The sequence below is a fragment of the Corvus brachyrhynchos genome, unplaced genomic scaffold (assembly GCF_000691975.1).
Source record: "Corvus brachyrhynchos isolate BGI_N302 unplaced genomic scaffold, ASM69197v1 scaffold97, whole genome shotgun sequence".
NCBI lineage: Eukaryota > Metazoa > Chordata > Aves > Passeriformes > Corvidae > Corvus > Corvus brachyrhynchos.
In genome coordinates this window covers 5,677,746-5,698,120 of record NW_008239758.1, presented here as the reverse complement: position 1 = coordinate 5,698,120, position 20,375 = coordinate 5,677,746, and the positions used below count along the sequence as shown (strand labels likewise).

At 48.7% G+C, this 20,375-nt stretch overlaps 1 protein-coding gene across 4 annotated transcripts in view; it reads right to left on the bottom strand.

Moving 5' to 3' along the window:
* Positions 1-20,375, bottom strand: part of NTRK3 (neurotrophic receptor tyrosine kinase 3) — a 205,778-nt gene that overhangs the window by 163,656 nt on the left and 21,747 nt on the right. For 3 of the 4 annotated variants that reach the window (XM_008640094.1, XM_008640097.2, XM_017742674.1), the window contains exons 2-3: positions 9,008-9,082; positions 7,512-7,583 (exon numbers count right to left, since the gene is read on the bottom strand). In XM_008640094.1, the coding sequence (XP_008638316.1) occupies positions 7,512-7,583; positions 9,008-9,082 (147 nt within the window). Of the gene's footprint in view, positions 1-7,511; positions 7,584-9,007; positions 9,083-16,963; positions 16,970-20,375 lie in introns of all 4 variants that reach the window. The other variant, XM_017742673.1, reaches the window with a different exon arrangement.

Here is a 20,375-nt window from a genome sequence, read left to right as displayed (position 1 = left end):
TATCCAAATCAGGGGAAAAAAAAAAAAAAAAACAAAAAAAAAAAAAAAACAAACAAAAAAAAAACTTTAAAAAAATTAAAAATAAAATAAGAAAAAGTCAAATCCAACCAAACAAAAAAATACAAAAACCAACAAACCATGCATCATTGTAGGAAGAGCTTCAACTTAAACAGTCTGAAGACTTTTTTAAAGAGTGGATGGGAAAAAAATGGGAGCTTTACAAAAACCACAGTTGCCCATTTCACATGTCAGTCAGAAGATGATCAAATTTCAGAAAGGGAAATAACTCTCACAATGTAACTGGAAAGATCATCTCAACATTTCAAAGGAAAGAAGGAGAGACAAAACCACAGTAAAATCCCAAGAGCCCAGGTACCAGAGTGCTACTAGACATTACATAAGAATCCAAGTAGGCAAAACTTATTTGTGACAGGGTGTAACTCATCTCACATTGCAACAGCATCCCACAACTCAAGGCCAGGTTTCATTAGAAATCATACAAGGTGTTATGTCTCAAATAGATCAAATAAAAGCAGAGAAAACAAATGTTATTCCAGATTTTAAGACGGGGAACTGAAGCAGGACAAATCTTGGCACAAAGCATGAAGCACTTGAGTTGGAAACTCTCTCTCAGGTCCCACTAGAGTACATCAGTCACAAACTCACCACTCCCCCTTCTACCACAGAACAATAAACCCTCCCCACAGCCAAGCAAGGCAGCCTGCAGCCAGCAGTTAGTTACCCAGCCCTATGAATGCAAGTCAAATGATTTCAACCCAGCCTGAAGGAAAGCCACGGTCCTGCAGGGAACTGGTCTCTCCTCTGGCCTTGTGCACAATGGCTGGTAAAACGCAGGACCCACCTCTGCCACTGCAGCAAAAGGAGTAGCTGCAGTTAACTGCTTATCAGTCACCTGCGGCAGTAAACCGGGAATAAACACGCCATCAAAGCCCTGCTGCCGATTAGCATATCAGCAAGGACCTGCACTACACTGGCATCCAGGGGACAAAGCAGATGGGGAGCAGAACAGGAAAGTTTATGGAAGCAGAGATGTTACAGCTGTTTATTCTAGTGGCTGCGCTACAGGCATGGCCAGAATTTTCTAGGACTAGAGACATATGGGGGGAAATGGCTCCCTGAGTAAATCACAGTGATTTGATCTTGGAAGGGGCTGGAGCAGGAACATCCTTGGAGTACAAATGGGAACCAAAGAGTACCCAAGTCGCTGCCTGCTTAGGGATAGTAAAGGGATATTCACCTAATAGAACTTAAAGGCTGTTTAAAGCTTTCTCATGCTTTTCTTATTTTGCCTATATTCATGGAGAAATTTGGCTCCTATTTAGGAAATGCAAAACAAAACACATGAAACTATCAAAGAGGTGGTTTAGGCAAACGCATTTTACTCCACCTTCCCAGGGAACTACGAGCTCACACGCTGCCGTGCACTGAGCCCAGCTGATGCACAAGGCCTCGTGAGGCTGCATTGACTCAGGAGCATGGATGAGAAATCAAGAGCAATTAACAAACAACAGGTTTGGGTTAGGAGTCTGTCAGGATGGGTATCACAGTAGTGCAGTGGTGAAAGGACAAAGCAGGAAGAAACCATGGAGAAGGAGGAGGAAGGGTAGCAGGAGATCCAGAATCAAGGGGAGGGTTGCAGGCAGGCACAGGGCCTGGAGCTGGTTATGGAACTGAGCAAAAGAGAGAGAGTTAAATCCTGATTCATATCTAAGAACAGCTCTTTCAGAGCAAGACAATAGATTATTAACCACAGAGCAGGGGAAAGTGACCCTCAAGGCATGACTGAGAGGAAACAGTGTTCCACTTGGAATAATTCAGAATCTGATACTTTGTTTATTTCTTTATTTAGTTGGCGCTCTCAGTCAAGCTCCCAGACTCACAGAGCAAGGGAAGTGAAGCTTGCCAGCCTCGGAAGAGGGTTGCCTGCAGCCCTCTGAAAGCACAGAGGCCCCAGTTTCTACGAGTGCTACGAGCCCTGTCCTGACACAGCACTGAAGAGGGCAGAGGGCAACTCACCAACTTCGTACTCCCTCAGCATCTGCAATTTTCAGGGGACACAGCCCTGTATCTTTCCTATCAAGGCCTAAACCCATAACATATCTCTGGGAATCCTCATGTCAAAGCTACAAACTACATTCAATACCAAGTCACCAGTTCATTTGACACCACACCAGTGCCTGGAACCAAACCAGGACACTGAAGCCGACCCCATCAGAAAACATCACAACCTACAGAGGATATTCTGGGAAGCTCCAGATTAATCACAGCTCAGATTTGCCCAGGAAAACAAGTCAACAGGCAAAGCGGGCCCCTGCAGCATCCCTGCCAGCACGTTTCAGTTATTCCTCAAACCTCATTGTAGGGAAGAAGAACGTGATCACACAGATAAAAGTGCCTGACCACACCATACTCAAAGAACAATTCCACTCAGCACAAACCAGCCCAGGGTCTCCATCTTTAAGACCTTTGGGTGAAGGCTGGAAGGGAAAGTTTGATCTTCAACCCTGTCCTCGCTCTGGCAGGCAGCACTGAGAGTGCGCTCTTTGATAGAAGCTGTGTCTGGGCTGGCCCACAAACTAATTTAGAGCATGTATAAACCTCCAGAAGACAGTTTAAGAAGAGCCTCTGATGCAGACAGAAATGGCAATTATTAATTTTCTAAATAGAAATCTGACTACTTAAGCCTTATTTAAAAGCATGCCTGTCTCTGTAATTACACAGCCTTAATTTGTTTTCTTTACTACACAATAAATAAGGTGTGTACAATTACCCTCTGCAAATACAAGGCAGTGCCTCCTGACTGGCTGGTTGGGTACACAGCGGGCCAGGAAAACATTTAGAGGGAATCACAGCCTCTTAAGTACCTGCTCCCAATAAAGGGTGACTCAGGCACTGCAAATAGCAACTTGTCTGGCTGCAGGCACAGCTCTACTGTCCCACAGCCAGGGAAGGACCTGTCCTCCCTCTGTACACCAGTTCCTGGGGCACTGTGAAGCTGAATTCCCCTGTGGACTTCCCAGTGACTAATGAGGAACATGTTAATGCTGAATTCTTCCCCACAAGGCACTACAACTTCTCTTTACTCTGCCTGGTTTCATGATATGTGTTGGGGAAGATGAAACAGGAAAGCCCTATAAATATGATTGCCTGACAAAAGATTTTGGGAATATGAAAACTACAGGCAACATCGAAATGAAAGCCACTTTTGAAATACCAAGTCTTAGTTACTGAACAACTGGAAAACAATGGTATGGCCGACTGAAGGTAATCCCCTCTTGATGGAACAATACCCTCTGCTTGCAGGCAGGTCCAAGGGTCAGAGCAGACCCTACTAGCTCAGCAGAAGGGGTCCAAAGAGTAGTTTTTAGAAGTTAAGATGTAACACTCTATGGTAATATAAGAACTCTTATAGGCTGTATGTAAATGCTATAGGATTTGTATCTTGTATTAGATTGGTTAGTGACAATTAGAATATTCAGTACAGAAGATGATTTATTGTATTGTAACCAGGACTTCAGACACTTCCACTCTATTCTCTTGCTCTTACTCTTGCTCTTACACCTTCTCTCTCTCTCTCTCACCCGTTCACTCTCTTGCTCTCCTGGGCCTGCTCAGAGCTGAGGCGGGCAGCTCTGAGCAGTGCCCCTATACCCATGCCCTTTGCAATAAACCACCTGTGTCCCAAGATCAGACTATAGAGATCTCTCGTCTCCGTCCGTCCGAACCCACCCGTAACCTACAGATATGCATAGGAAGTTGATAACCTCCCGACTTGTAACCCTCTATCAAGTTCAGATAAATTGGCCAAAGACTCCCAGTGTCATTAGGAGGACAGAGAGAGAGAGAGCATGCCAGGCTCTTTCCCCAGTAAGCTGTGCTAAACACAGCAATATAGTAAACATGTATTCAGATGGTTTATATGTCTCAAATTTAGGAACCATACCACCCTAGGGTTTTCTCATGCAGCCTCAAGCCACAGACTGAGGTTCTGGCAACACAAACATTTCCTCTTTCAGCTGCATCACCTGTTAACACCAACATCCAGAAGCCTTGGCTACAAGGGCTCCGTCTGCCACAGCCTGGACCTGTTGGTCCTCACATCCAGTGCATGAGATTGTCCAGAGCCATCCCTGTAATAGCCAAAGGGCTGCCAAAGATGCACAGAAATTGGCCCAGGAACCCACCAGTGCAACTTCTCACAGTGAGATGATCTCAAGTAAGGGCACAAAATGACACTGGAAGATGTCCAGTTTAGATCAGACACACATCCACTCCTAGTTAGCACCCAGCCAGTGTTCGTTTTAGAAGGACTCAACTGTCTCACCCCAGTCACCAGCAGAGGAGGTGGATCCATGTTGCAAAATCCACTGTTACATTTTGGATTGCCTCTGTAGCAGTGATAGACTTCACATCACCAATGATCAGACAAGCCACAGGGCCCTAGTTGTCCTCATTCAAGGAGAAGGAAGAGGACACCAAAGCTATTTCTAGATTCACGCCTCTGGCTCACAGTCACCCACCACTCCTCCACTCATTAGGTTGGCCTCAAGCCCCTTGCACTTAATACAGCTAATTTCAAACCTAATAAGGGCAGGCACGTCCCTGCCAGGCAGCACTTTGGAGCCCTCTGAGGTCTACCACTTGAGCAGCTGAATGCTGAAAATCCCCTTCATGGGTTTCCCACCTTTCCTCCCTGACTGTGTGATGGGGAAGGGGGGAAAAAACCAAGCCAAGCTTCATCCAAACCCTCACAAACCTGAGCTCTTGCAATTAGAGCTGGGATAAGTGATCTGCTTGTGATTGCACAGCTGGGGTCTGAAGACAGATGCGTGCACAGAGGAAGGGCCAGAAATAGATGTTACTTGGAGAAGGCAGAGCTATCTGGCCCATTTGAAAGGAGGAAACCTTGATGAAAGGCACCGGGAAAATTCTCAGTTAAGCAGGAAGTGTCAATTTAACCCAGGATGGGAAGGGAGGTGTGTGTGAGGTGGAAATAAGTTTTTGAGACCTCAGAACTTGTACACGAGCTTCAAGTGAAAAAAAAAAAAAAAATGCTCAGACCCAGCTTGTAACACCCTACAAAGGTCCAGCCCAGGGTCCCCACCACCCTGTGCCAACCCTCCCTGGCAGTGTATTAGGCACACTTTTCATCTTATTGACTCAGCTTCACCAGCAGCCATCCAAACAGCCATCAAAGGAGAAGGGAAACCAGAGCAGCAGCAAAAATGCATGGCAGTAACTCAACAAGCCTTAAGCTCCATCCCGTGGTCCCAGCCCTGCATGCAGCTGCACCACGAGGGGATTGGGACAGTATCCTTCACTCCCACCCACTACTGTACCTGGCTACAGCAGCCCAAGACTTACAGCAGAGTGACATTTCCATTAATCCTTTTATCCCTGGCTCCTACGTGCAGAGGCTGCAGGAAATGTCAGGCCTTCGAGCTGAGCTCCCAGGGAGGCAGCAGCTGCAGAGCAGCCAAGGAGGTGCCTTGATGTGCTGGCAGAGTGCTGAGGCCACGGAGGGGATCCCGGGTGGCACCAGGCTCCTGCCAGGCTGTGTAGGACCTCAGGAGCCACTCTGGCTGCCAGGGAGCAGTGGCACCATGGTCTGAGAGCCTTTGGGAAGCAGCAGGGAGTCACCAGCCCTGCAAGCACCAGGTCTCCATCCTCGGCTGTCCAGCATCCCCCATGGGGAACATCCACCTTGCAAACATCCACACTGCCAAGTCCCAGGAACAGCATCAAAACTCACTGGCAAACACCAACCAAATAATATACTTATTCGCCTCGAGCTCCAAAAGGCAAGGAAAGAAAGATGTGAAGAACGTGATCAATCTTATATGGCCCAAGCAGTAAACAAACACATATTTCATCACCACGTACCAATCCTAACTCTTGACAGGAGATGGATGTGGGGTTTTTTCCACTCACAAAAGTAATTCCAAAAGACAAAAACAAACACTTTGGGGAAAAGCAGCAACAATTGCCTGTGTACACATTAATGGCACATTCAGCCTCAAAGCAAGCTGACATGGCCTTCTGAACTCCTACGACATCCAAACTAATTTCATCAGGAATCAAATGTTATTCATTTTATCTGCTAGATACATAAACAGCAACTGCACAATTGACAAACAACCCTCCAAAAAAAAAAAAAAAAAAAAAAAAAAATCAATCGAGAACGGTACAGAGAGAACGATTCCGCTTCCCAGGAATAAACAACTACACAAAACACAAAACAAATGCTACAAATCAAAATAACAAAGAGCAGAAATCAGGAATATCCCAGTGGTCAGCATTAACGAAGGTTTATTATGAAAATATGCAATTCTTTAAGCTCAAAAAGGCTCAGTGCATGTTCACAATGCCCTCAACTATTCATGCCCCTTGGTACTGCAGATCTTCTATTTAGCAAGTACTTTACTGTCACTTAGCAACTGTAAATGGTTTTCCAAAAAGGAAGCTTTTGGGGTTTTTCAGTTCACATCATCTCTGAGCAGACATCAAAAGACAAATCTATCCTGCTCTGCAGGTCGCATCCGTCTCCTTGCCCCAGGAGCAAGTCTGTATCGATGGCCCAACGCACCCACACACTCAAATGGATGCACTTTTCCACGGAAGAATCCACTAGCACCACTTTCCAAAAAGCAGGGATAAACAGTCTCCCATTCAGCCCATCAGCTCGTGCCTGAGGCCGGAGCCTCTCACCAACCCATTTTCACCTTTTATACCTACAGGGGAGTAGAGAGGGGTTTGATCTTGGACACAGTCTCTTGGACAAAACATTTCAAGCCCACGGAGCGCCTTGCACAGTGCCCTGAAATTCAGGCTTTGTTTTATCACCTTGGGAAAAGTAAATACACATCTAGAAAAGAAAACAGTGCCCTCCGCCCCAAGGATGTGGAAATTCCCCGTGACACCACTCCCCAGCTAACAACGCCCCAGCAGCTGGACACTTGCGCAATGTCCCAGGATAACAGGGCTCCAACCTCTCAGGCACAAAACATCCCTACCCCAGGCCCGCTGCAGACACCAGTTTAAGAAGTCAATTAGGAGCAGAGCTGGCAGCACCACGCCCCAGGATTTGTGTCAGAAAAGCAGCCTTTGGTTAAAAACTAATGAGCGGGGCATGCTCTGGCTGGCTGCTGGGGCAGGCGGGCGGCCGCCCCAAGCTCCGCAGAAAGGGAAATGTGCGGCAGCCACCAGGCTGCTAATGATGCAGCGCTCGTTAGAGCGGCCATCAAAGCCAGGGCAGTTCTTAGGAACCCAAACCCCTCAGCTTCCCAGCAGGAGCTCTCCCCGTCCTGCACTGCAGCCCATTCCGCTTCCCCGTGCGTTTGCTTTTCCGTCTCCTGCCCTTTCCCACCTCTGCCTCCCTTTCCCCATCCCTCTCCTTGCTGTCCCCCCGCAGGCACTTTTGGGATCCGCCTAAGGAATCACATTTCCATAGGGAGCAGAGGGAACGGGGGACAGCAGCCGCTGGCACTTACATGTAGTGCAGGTGAGGGTTCTTGGCAAAGGCTCGTGGCTGGATGTTTCGTAGTCCTGAGTTCTTGATTGTCCTGCAGAGAGACGCAGAAGGGCAGCAATGCAGTCAAGGCAGACAACTGCTCCAAAGCCCTGCTCAGCACACGAGGTGTGCTGGGAGCCCGCGATTCCCAGGAGGCAAATCTGTCCCCGGGCAGCCTCCACGAGCTACAAGCAAAGAGGGAATCGGGCTTTTCATCTTCATCTGATGTGGTAACACAGCACAGGCTCCGCGCAGAGCGGCTGCTGGGCGAGGCTCTGCTCCCACATCCACCAAGGCTTGCTGGGGTGGCACAGGCTATCTCCTGCTCCTCTCCTCTCCCTCCATCTACACAAGTAGCACTGCACAGCAAACCTAACCCCCAGCAAAGTCATCTCCCATCTTCATCCACAAGAGGAAGCCCTGCTGCTTGCAGCTCTAATAAGGAAGGGTACTTTCCATAGGGAATTATGGTTCTTGAAGGGAGAAGGATCCTTTTCACAGCCTGCTTTGGAAAAGCTCTATCAGTACTATGATCAGGATTTATCAATATTCTCAAGCACGTGGTGTGACTATTGGGGGTGGTCCTGTGCAGGGCCAGGAGTTGAACTCGATCATCTTTGTAGGTCCCTTCCAGCTCAGCATGTCCTGTGATTCTGTGAATGTCTGCTGTCCCTGCTGCTTTGTGAGGTGAGGAGAGAACAGCAGCCAGCCTGCTTAGAAGGGGTTTTGTGTGTTAGAGGTACAGCTTGCTGGAATTTGGTTACTGAGTGCTCAGCCCCATACACTTCCTCCAGCCCACATGGGAGCTGTACTTAATGTAGAGCTCCCAGTGAAACACGTTATTAGAGTCTCTGATTAGCCCTGAGCAACACTCTGCATCTCACACACGCAGCATCCAGGGGGCTCACAGATCCAGAGGATGTAGGAGGGGGAATTAAGAGACTGGGTGGCATCCTTGCTTGGCCAGGCTTCCCAAGCATATGGAAAGTTGCTTCAATCTCATGGACCTCAGCTCCCCCTCTAGGAGGCACAAAACTGACCTCTCCCCACGCTCGGAGAGCTGTGCAGGGAGATGCAATTCCCTTATTGCGCTGCACCACCGTGATGGTAACTGCACTAAATGGGGACCAACAGCCCAGCAATGAAGGATTGGTGGAGACAGCTGGAATTTTACGTTGTGCGGCCGGAATGAGTCAGAGCAACGCTTAAGGCCAGAACCAGAACAGCAGGGGAGAAGAGAGTTCAGGGCTGATGTGTGCTGACAGAGCTGTCCAGAGCTAGCAATCCTTCTCACAGACCCAGCCAAGACCAAAAAGCATTTCATCTCCATTTTGTGGAGTCTCATAACAAAACACGGTAGATCCAGCAGCTTAAACTGGCATCATGGAGGCTGCAGAGGGAAGGAAGCCATGGCTCTGCTGGAAGGAAAGGGATGCCCAGGCCCATTCCCCTCCCCAATGCACAGGACATACTCACAGCCTCTGGAGTCCCGTGTACAGCTCCATGTCAACAGCGTTCAGCGTCTGCAAGTTCTTCCAGTTCTCTATGTGGCTGTGGAGAAGAAGGAAAGGCTCAGCTGTGGCACGACCAGATGGCTGCTGAGCCCATGCCAGGGACAGCACACAGAGGGAGGATGTCACACCCTACCACCCAGCCCCATTCTGTTTTCCCAGCATTTTGGAAAAGTCAAATAACATGGGTTTACCCACAGTTTCAAGTGCAGAACGTGCAACCAAACCATTGAATATCCTGGCCCAAGTCATTGCCCCTGACTGCACACATCAGTGAACGAAGACACGATTGAAATGAGTCATGCAAAAAGAGGGAAAGCAAATAAAACCTCTCAACAAAAACTTAGGGCCTAAATGAAAAAAGTCATATATTTGTGCAGCCTCTAACTGGGGTGTATAAACAGGGCCCTAGTCTTCGCTGGCTGGAAGCGCTGCTGGCAGGAGAGCGCCAAGCTTAGTTTGGAAACGTTGCCTTTATTACAAATTCCTCAGTCGCCTGGGGCAGTCTGGCAGGTATGTTATAGAGAGCAAAAACAGAAATAGATCTGTCACCGCAGGATCATTTTCAGTAAATATTAGAGGCGGGGGAAGGTGACAGATCCACAGCCCCAGAGAACAGGGTCCCCTGTTATCGGCAGCACAGCAGTGATGCTGGCAGCAGTGTGGCTACCTGGTGGTGGCCACAGGACTCTGCTAAGAGGCTGCAATGCTGCGTGGTGTGAAAGGAGTTCATCTTCCAGGCAATCTTTGGCCAGTTCTGGCTTTCTCCGAGATTAAACTCGGACAACCTCCCACCAGAAAGCACAAACTTTTTCAAGAGGGTCTTTGCTGAGAAGCGTGTGGAAGTAGTCTTCTTTAAAAGTCAACTCAGAGGGGGTAAAACATCTGGCAGGTCCCCTCGGACAATATGTGAAAGAAGCCCAACTTTGAAGTCTCTGAACACATGCACGCAAGCTCACATCTGCCTTGATGCAATAGTTGGCTTTGGACTTGACCCTGGAGAAGGGAAACATCTCCAAGCAATGAAGGGTTGGAATGATGAGAAAACACTGAGAACTATCCTGTGATTCTAGGCAAGAAGGTTGCAGGACCCCACATGGTGGTCCAGAGGGTGAGCAAGCAGAAGAGGGATCTTAGACTACTTCCAGAGCAGCCACAAGTTCTCCCTCCAGCATTTGCTTTGCCTTGTGCTTGCACAAGAACAGATGAATTAGCGTGACAGAAGCACATGGACCTGCTTGAGCCACACCCCAAAAAAACATCCAACTCAGAAAAAGTAAAACACAAAGCCTGGATTGAATCCCCTCATATTTCTTAGCTCTCACCATGCAGATCCAAGTAAAGCAGAGACCCGCAAGAGTCACCTCTGCTTTCCACGTCCCAGAATTTGTCTGCATGCCCAGAGGGGTTATTCTAAGGACCCAGCACAGGCTCCCAAGTGCTGCTGCATGACAGGGTAAATCACAGTTCATCCCCAATGCCCTGCTCATCAGCTCAGATCGCCTGTGTCCCAGACACAATGAGAAACAGGACATCTTTGCAGCCACTTGTGCTCCCTGCCAATGTCTACAGCTCCTGTGAACATTTCCAGAACAAAACACAGGCTGGGAGGAGCCAGTCAGGAGATCCAAGAGCTCAGTGAAACCCTTTGGAATCAAGGCAGGGCTGCCAGCTCAGGCCCTGGGCAACAAAATTGCAGGACCAAGCAGGGCCCAAAACACAGGTCAAAAACATTTCCCATCTGCAATTCCTACGTAGCAAAGTGAAGGTCCTCCAAGAGAAAGAAAGAACACGGGAAGGAGGAATGGGATGATGTGGGTTTGCCACCAGGGCATGCTGAAGCTCCAGCATCCGAGCAACGACCTTCAGGGAGGGACAGAACAGTCCCGAGCCAGGAGTTATGGAGCAACCACAGCTGGGAAGGAGGCGGCGGCCAGATTGGCTCTTGTTTTATTGATTGAGTTTGCTAAAAAAAGTCAAGGTTATTTTTGACCTGACACTCAAAGCCATGTGGGCAGCATTCTAGAAGAGACAGAAAAAGACCTGAACTTATTCCCAGTGATGTGCCCAGGCATGAAATTCCTATGACTCAGCACCGGTGTAGGGGGGTCTTGGGGCCTCCCCATGACCAAGCCCCCCTCCCACAGTGACATAACACTAGACTGTAAATACAACTCCACAGCCTGTATTCCAGCCTCCCAAACAAAGCCCAAGAACTTCCTGAGCCAGATATGCTTTGGTACATTTCTTAACAGAGTCATACCACACCCATAAAGAGAGAGACAAGAAAAACAGCAGTGGAACTATACATGTGTGTGCATGTATAGGATAAACCCCCAACCTAGCAGCTGCTTTATGTAGAGTGCAATGCAGAGAAATAGCAATTAGCTGCACAGGTCAGCAAGGTCTTTGAGTCCTTTAAGCTACACAAATACCTCCCTTCTCAGGGATTTGCAGAAATGGCTTTTCCCCTTAACTCTCTGATTTTTCAACATAGCATGAGTTGCACCCTTGCTCCTAGAAGTGACAAATCAGTCTTGGCTTACAGGCACCTCAAAGATACACCAGGAAAAATATTTTCTTTTGTTCCCTATTGCTTTAGAAAGAAGCAAGCCGCTTTGCACCGGCTGGGTTCGTCTGAACCCACTTAAAAAAACAAAACAGAAACGCATCGTATTCTGAAAGCTCGAGGAGTCAAGCTGTGATTGCAAAATTGGCAGTGGTTGCACAGGAAAGCAAACCAACCAAGCAGAGAAACTCCACCCCTGAAACTTAAGTCCCTCTCATGTCCTTCAGTATCTCAACTAGCTCCCCCTCTTTTCCTTCCAGGGTTTTGCTTGCCCTAGAAATCTTATATCCTCCCACTTGCTGCTGAAGACTGAGACCTTCCCTCCTCCTCTGCCTCGGTTCATTAACCTGGCAGGAACACAGGTGCCTGGTTCACACCAAATACAGCTGTGACAGCTCCCAGCCCTGCCCTGGTCTCCTCAGACAGGCATTGAGGTATGAATTACAGTCAGTGGACTACAGTTTATTCCTCCCTGCACACCTCTAAGTACATATTCTTGTGGCATTCCTCAGTTATTACTAAGGCAAACTGCTTTTCTGCAAGACCCAAAAGTTTCAAGAGCGTTACCGTGCTTCACAAATCCTGAGGAGCTCACCATGGGCAGATCCACCTAGACTCATGTCCAACTTCTAATCGAGACCATATGAGGTGCATCACCTACACAGATAATGTTGCTCACTGATTTTTTGGGTGGAGGATGGAGGGCAGGGCATGTTTGTTTGAATACTCACTTCTATCTCATACTTCTTGTATGTTAGAAGGGTCCTGCTGGTCCAAGTGTCCCTGCTTGCACTGCAGAGCTGAATTATACCATGTCTTCTGCAGACCAAGCCAATTCCACCTTGGGGCCCTCCCAACTCAGACTGAAACACTGCACCTCTCATCCCTTACCCAAACATACACACTTGCATTTTACATCCATTTTCTCTTGTGTCAAAATTGTCTTTGCTTAAGCAGCTCTTTTTCTTTCCTGGCACTTCTTCCTCCCTCCTTCACAAGCAGGAGCCAGGCCCACCCAGCTATCATTTACAAGCCACATGATGCCACCTCTTCTAAGGCAGCGCATCTGTACCCATGAAGTGCAAGGCAAATTGTCTCAAGTGCCCTGAAGAGACACTAACTCACGTCCCAGAAGTGATGCAGATATATTGCTAAGGCAGAGTCCTGGCAGAAAGGTTATTTCACTTCTGATTTCAGACCCAGCACAACTAATGCTCACATTTGGTGATCAGTGCAAGAACCACTGTGATAGACACACAGAAAATGGCTCTCTATTTCTTTATCAGCCTATTTAAGTCCTTCTTCCTTGAGTAAGAGTGACCAGAAACAGAGCAGACTCCAGGAGATCTCACTTGTGTAACAGCATGAGCAGCTCCCCAGCTACACTGACAAAACCACAAGCTGCAGCCTGAGATCACACTGGCCTTTATCACAGCCCCATCAGCCTGGAGACTTGTGCTTACCCCATTATTAAGCATTGCACCAAGCATTTCTATCCACCAGGTCATTTCCAACAGATGCAATTTCCTAGCCAGCAGCAAAAGCCTTGTTACACCCACATTTATATTCACCCCACTTGGCATTGCAGAGCATCTCTTGGGTTTGTTCTGCAGCTCTTCCTGTTGGTCACCCTCAACTCACTTTGAGCTCCAGCAGCAAAGCCCGTGAGCACACTCCTGCCCCTTGTGCCAGCATCCTCAACAAAAGCATGAGCCAACATCGCCTCTGAGGAGCCTCAGCAGTTCTCATCGTTCAACACCTCCCACCACCACTTCACCTAGCACACCTGGGCCATACAGTGTCTTCTCCAGAAAAACAAGCCACTTGTGATGTAATGCAGCATCATATTAACCTGTCATCACAAAGTCATCCCTTTTCTGGGGAAATCAGCTGCCTTTCCAAAGGACAGCATAGGCTTAGCCTGACAAAAGCCAACCTTAGGAGCCCAACCCTGCGTCACATCTTGGTCTCCATGTACCCACAGACCTGCCTTTACAACTTGTTGAAAGCCTTGTAGGCCACTGCAGTCAGACCAGTGGTCAATCCCCGGCTCTGTGCTGCGTCCCAGTTAAGAGCAAACCCGTGAACCCCTGTTTGTCAGCCCAGCAGCTCACAAGCATCACATCCCGCTCACAGGTCCCGTGTGGAGCCAGCAAGGCAGCCGGCTATCTTTGCCCCTGCATCACACAGAGGTCAGTGACCTTGCTGACCATAAGGTCACCAGCTCACAGGACTTAGGTATCAGCAAGTCTTGAGAAGTGCCAGGACCTTGCCCTGCTTGCTGGAAGGGGGCTGGTAGCCAACAAACCTGTGGGAACAGTGATTCTTTTCATTCCCAGAAGGAATGACTGTGTCTGACAAAAAGATGATAGGCTGGTGTCATCTTCTTGAGACTGCACAGCTTCACATGCTCCCCTTGCAGCCCAGGGCCAATGCAGCAAGGGAGACTGGGATATCCACTGGGATTCAAACACAGCCAGGCTCATTTCATCCCACATGCACAAGGCAGAGGTGAAGAAACAGCCTCATGACAATTTACCAAGCGATTAACTTGAGGCTGCTTAATGTGTCTGGCCTTCCTTCACCCTCCTCACACAACAAGGATAACATTTGTCTAATCTCTCTCAGCTTTTCAAGCATTGTGGTCAATAGCTAAAAAAGGCACCCAACAAGCACCAAGCATTACACAGCGTGTGTACACGTGCTCCCCAAATCTGTGTCCATCCCAAACCGGAGGGAAGAGTTTTTTCCCAAGGATGCCATCAGCTCCAATCAGTGCCCAAGCAGATGACACATCCCTGCTGTGCAAGTGCCACCACTCGTGGCTGGATGCTGGGCAGTGAGTGAGCTGCGTGCCAGCAATTAGGCAGCACCCCAACATACCCACAGTTGTGATATATATATATATAATATATATATATATATACACACACACACACACACACACACACACACACACACAGAGAAGGCAAGCAGAGCATTTACCTCCTCTCTCTTGTAGTGCAACAGGAAAATTGATTCGTCACCCAGGCATATTAAACCTCACAATCCAGACAGACACATTAGCTTTCAATTACCTGATATGTTTAGCATTATAAACAAACCTCCTGGCACGCTAGCTCCAGACCATGCAAATGTGAATTTGATTGCAGCGGGAATAAAGGAAAGACATCTCTGAACCCTTGGCCAGTAAATCCTGCCTCCTCCAAGCAGAGGTGCTGCAGATGTTGATGGGAAGCCCTGAAAGTTGGTGCAGGACCCATACAAACCCAGGGATAAGCACAGCCCTTGTGCCTACTGCCAGCCCCTTCTATCCATCCGTCACACCCTAACTGAGGCTGAGGAAGCCATAAAGGAATCAAGTACCTTTCACAGTATTATAAGGCACTCATCATGTAATTTAATGACTAAAGGCACAAAGGACTTGATTCCCTCAATATGAAATTTATAAAAGTGAATTGGTAACAGAAACTTAAAGGCAAGTGCAGCTGAATAAAGACTTACAAGGACAACATTTTCCCCATTTAAAGCACAGTCTTCCCCTTCCCAAAAAGCATAGAAAAATCACCCAGCAGTGGATCATTAAGGATAATTTGAGGGAAAAGGAGGGTAGAGAAAGCAAATCCAGCTTTGTAGAAACAATTATGAGCATAACCCCACAGTGTAATTGTGATTCGTCAAGGTAACGATCATAAAACACCACTGCAACACAGCTCCCTCTGCGCCGCTCTGCTCCTCCTGCCAAGGTCGTGTCGGGGTACGTGGGTGCTGCAGGGAGTGTGACAGGGATGCACTCTGCCCCCATCCCATGGGCCCGGCCACATCCCACCCAGCCATCCAAAGCAGACCCTTCCAGAAAGGAGACCCTTCCTGAGCAAAGGAGAAAGTTCCCAATCCCCAGCTGAGGAAGGTGTGGGAACAGCACAGCTCCCCACAAGCCGCTGCACAGTGGCATCTCAACAGCCTTCTGGAGAAACCCAACTGCTAGACACAAGCAAGTCACAGCACACAAGGAATTAGGAAGGACTCCCTCACAGAACACTTTTCAGATGAGCCCAGATAAGTTTTGTGTTCACCCCAACAGCATCTGCCTGGCCCCTGGCTGGCCAGTAGCATCCACAGGGTGCAGAAGAGCTGCTACAGCTGCACTGTCTAACAAGATTGTCCTATAGACACCCTCCCATGGAAGATGCCCCGAGAAACAGCTTTAAGCTATGCTGAACATGTTTGGTTTCTTTCCCCAGGCTCTGCACTTATTCCATCCTGCATGGCACCCGTAAGGACACACGGGAGTTGGATATCAGAAACAGGCAGCAGTGACAGCACCACCAGAACCTCATCCTTTGCTTTTGTCCCCAGGACAGGAGATCCTCTCAGGGTGCACTGTGCTCCATGTTTGTGCTCCAGTTTCGTTCTGTGATCTCCTCAAGCCTCTGCATCCCCCACCAGCTCTGGATGATGACTTATGAAGCAGAGCGCATTCCTTTCAGGGACAGTGTGTCAGTGTTACTAGAGGACAGCAGGCTGCCTGGTCGCAGCATGGACAGATGGCCGCAGCACGCACGAAGCAGTATGTTCCTGTTATCACACACTGCATCCAAAGTTTTCACTGTGGGGAATTATTCCCAGGCACATACTTTCAGAAAGGAAGAAATAGGTGTAAAGTAGGATAGCAGAGCTGAAGAAGTGCTGTGGGCAGCAGTACAGCTGCCACCACAACAAATACCTGCCCTAATATTCCATCACTATTACTCAGCTACTCCTGGGAGGGAGCAGCCCTGGGGTCCCAAGCAAGGACTGAGGTGTCCAAAATCATTCCAGTGCTGAAGAAACCTCATTTATCAGAGACGAGGAGCAGCGCAAAAGCCTCAGGAGGAAACTCCCAAAGGCTGCAGCACCTCCTGCAGGGAGCAGGGTTGAGGGGACAGTGCCCAAAAAGCCCCTCTCTGTAAGGGCTGGGCTTGTGGTTCAGCGCCAGCTCCCTGCCTGCCACCTTGGCACTTCTCAGCTCCTGCAGGCTCTCTCCCTAACTCTCTTATTTATTCCCCACGACTATCTGACCCCTGCACAGTCCCAAACACGATCCAGAGTGAGAAAGCATGAAATAGGATGAGCAGTTTTGTCCTGCAGACATGGATATAAATACACAAACACAGACACCTTGGGTGAATCATCAGTAAAAGTGAGAGTTCACTCCCCACCTGCAGCATCAGCCAAAGCTCACTCCCCTTTTCCTCTGAGTGACAAAACCAATTATATTTCCCCAAAAGGCCATTTCTTTCATTAGTCTCTGGCAGGAAAGCCTACAAAGCCAGCTTCCTGTGCCCAGATAGGTGCTTCCCACTGTTGGACATGGATCTGGGGTACGCAGAGCAGAGACCCCTGGCTCAGGACTGCTAACGTCAACCTGTGCGTGTCTAATCATACCACATCTCCAAAATAGCCATGCAGCTGGCTATAGGATGGGAGGGCAACTCAAGGACAGGAAAAAAAACCATTCCCCTGGGAGTTTTACACCACACAAACCTCAGGGCGAAACAGCATCCTTTGGGTTCCTGCACCCACGTAAAGCAAAAGAGCGCCTGTTTCTCAGCAGTTCTCCAAGTACGTGGCATGCCAAAGGAAAGGATGCTTCATCTATAAGGTTGCATATGCAGGGAGAGCCAGCAGTGTGCAACATTTTGTGGTCTTTAAAGATCAAATGGCGTTTTAGAGAGGAAGCAGCACCCTGGTCAAAATCGGCTTCAGTAATCACATTCTGCTTTATTAAACCCTCCTTGAAACTTCAAACTGGAAGTCAGATTCTGTCACACTCCCATCTCCAAACAGGTCTGGGGCTTTTCATAAACCAAATTATAGTATTTTTTTTAAATAGTTATATATCTATATTTATATATATAATTATATGAAAAAAAAGCTGCCAATCTCTACTCCAAAGGGGGCTGCTCCTCTCCTGGAAAGGACAGTGCCTACACACATTAGCAAGAAAATGGGAGGTACTAAAGGTGTGGGATCACTAGAATTCTTCTTAGCAGGAGTAACTCTTGATAAAAAGCAGTGCCAAAGAGCATGTGGTGGAAAGGACACCCCCCCAAAAAGACACAGAGCTTTGGAGATGGTCAAGACGATATTCTGGTAGACCACAGTAGCTCAGCTAGGACCCAAAAGGGAGCTCTGCCAGCCACATGCACTCAATGCGCTTCATGCTGTGCTTGAAGACAGGAAAACGGATGGAGGAGGAAAAGGAGAAAATAAAATCTCCCACAAACTGGCTGTTACTGTGAAAGATGGCACTGGGAATGAGGAGGCAGGAGCAAGAGTCCAGAAAAAGCAGACACGAGAGCCAGGAATGGGACTGTGCAAGTGCCATGGCTGGAGGGGGCTGCAGTCCTTAATCCGGACCTGCTGCCACCCACCCACGCAAATCCACAAGCACGCTTCCCAAAAACCACAGCCACCATGTGAGTCTCATTTCAGGAGTTTTACATCCACATGGGCTTTATCTCTAACCCTGTTTTGGTTCAGGTACACATTTTTGGGCAGATCCTTTCCACTGCTCCCATGGCCAGATCCTGAAAGCAGCACAGAAATCAGAGCTTGGAGCTCAAACCGTGGCTGCCAAAGGGTGCCCCAGCCTCTGCACAGTTATGGCTATCCAGCAGCCAAATCCAGTGCCTTCCCACACTCCCTCACCCTAATTTTACCTCCTCTGCTCCCCCACAGCTCTACCACCCCCGTAGTACAGCTCACCCCATTTCCCCAAACACAGGGAAAGCCACTGGCCAAGAAAGACGAGGGAGAGACAATCTTTTTGGACTTGGATGCTGCTCTTGTGAGGCTGCTGGTTTGTTTTTCTTCCTCAAACATCTCCCAGGGAGCCTGAACTTTGATCCTCCAGCATTTTGGCTCCTCAGATGTTTATGAAGCTCAAACAGGCATGCAGCAATGCCCAGCTGGGCTGGCCACAGGCCAGGCTCCCAGCCTCTGTCCTCAGGACAGCCATGGGCAGAGCAACTCCAACCTACAAGGAGATTTTCCAAGGCCCTTGTTACCTCCACAGCATCACAGATCTGCCTGCCCAGGTTCTGGCTGCTCCCTACAAAGCCAAAGAACCAGATACATTCTCCATAAATTCTCAGTTTATTTTTGAGCCAACTGCCATGACCCCCCGAGGTTTGTATCTGCACTTCAAATAAATCACAGCCAGCTCTGCCCACCCTCCTCAGCAGCAATGGAGGGGCTCCTCCATCACCCAGGAGAAGGGCTTGGGCCCCTTTTCTCCAGGAAAAGCCATGAAAACAATCTCTTCCCTTCCCTCCACAAAGCTTTTCCTACGAGGGACACACACACACACACACTGACTTGGCTCTTATTGCAGAGGTGTAAGAACAGAAGCATCACTCAGGAGCAGGGGGATGTACTCATTAAGAATGGTGACTCAGAGCTCAAGGCTTCCCAGGATAACAGGTATTTTGTGGGAAGTCATCTGGCTCTGAAAAGGAAAAGCAAACCAGCATGCCTATAAACATGACACAGGCAGAAAGAGGCAGGGAGGGGAAGAAAGGAGAGCAAGGAGGCAACAGACACTTTAAAAGCTCCTCTCCCAGCACTCTACTTTGTTCTTATAAACATGTAAAAAGCACCTTGCAAAAATGTTATAGAAGACATTCTGACAGCCAGAGACGCTGCTAACCAGGCTGTGGCGTTAGAACTGATCCAGCTGCACAAACAGCAAATCCTGGGACGGTTTCTATCTCCTCAGCTCAATCTACCATTCCTCTGCATAAAGGCATAGCTGAGCTATGGAGAAGCCTCTGCTTGCCTGGCACCTTGACTTCCAGTTTATCAGGACACCAAGACCAGCCCCCATCAACCAAGACCTCACCATGGGCACCTCCTTCACCAGGGCCAAAGGTGGGCTGAAACCCTTGAGCTCACACTGTCCAAACACGCTGCTGTTGAGCTGCACTGGCTGCTAATCAGATCAGATTTGTTTTACACCAGGAGCAAGGCAGGAGGACACAACCTGAGCTACTGCAGCGTGGCCAACACGTGGCAAACATTAACCCAGCGCTGACATCCCCACCCTCAGCTAGCAGGGTCTCCTTGCACCATTTGAAGATGTTGTTCAGCACTGGGGCTTGGGGCTTTGCACAGAGGTTTAAGGCCACAGCAGTGACACGTAATGACATCCACAAGATGAGCAAAAACGTGATGAGCCCGATAGCTTTGTGCTCCTGAATATGAGCCTCCTGTTGCTGAAGGATTTCCAGGAGGCTGGCATTAAACTAACAGGTATAAAATCTCACAGGGGCACTTGAGGAATCCAAAGGTCCTGCTCAGCAGTAATTGAGGAGAGGCAGGGAGCAAGGAAGTTACGATGCACCTCCTGACATCGCTTGCCCTTTTGCCATTTGCTCTGAAGATGTATTTAACAGGACACATGTCTTTTTGGTGCCATTTAGGGTCATGGAACAATTTTGAAGCCAGAAAGCAGATCATCAGATAAAGTCCCTCCAGGCACATGTTGGTTTATTATTTTTCGTTTGTTTTTGCAAAGAATCACTCAAACTTTGTTTCTGCTCCTGGGCAGCTGGAGGCCCCAGAGAGTCCCAGCACCAGCCCATCCTCAAAGCAAACTACCCGAGCCCAGAGGCTTATCAGTGAAGAAAAACTCACTCTGCACAAAGAATACGGACATTGTCTGCCCCCAGAGCAGGCAGGCCTCCCGGGGGCGGGGCTGGGCACCCCACCCCCGACGACA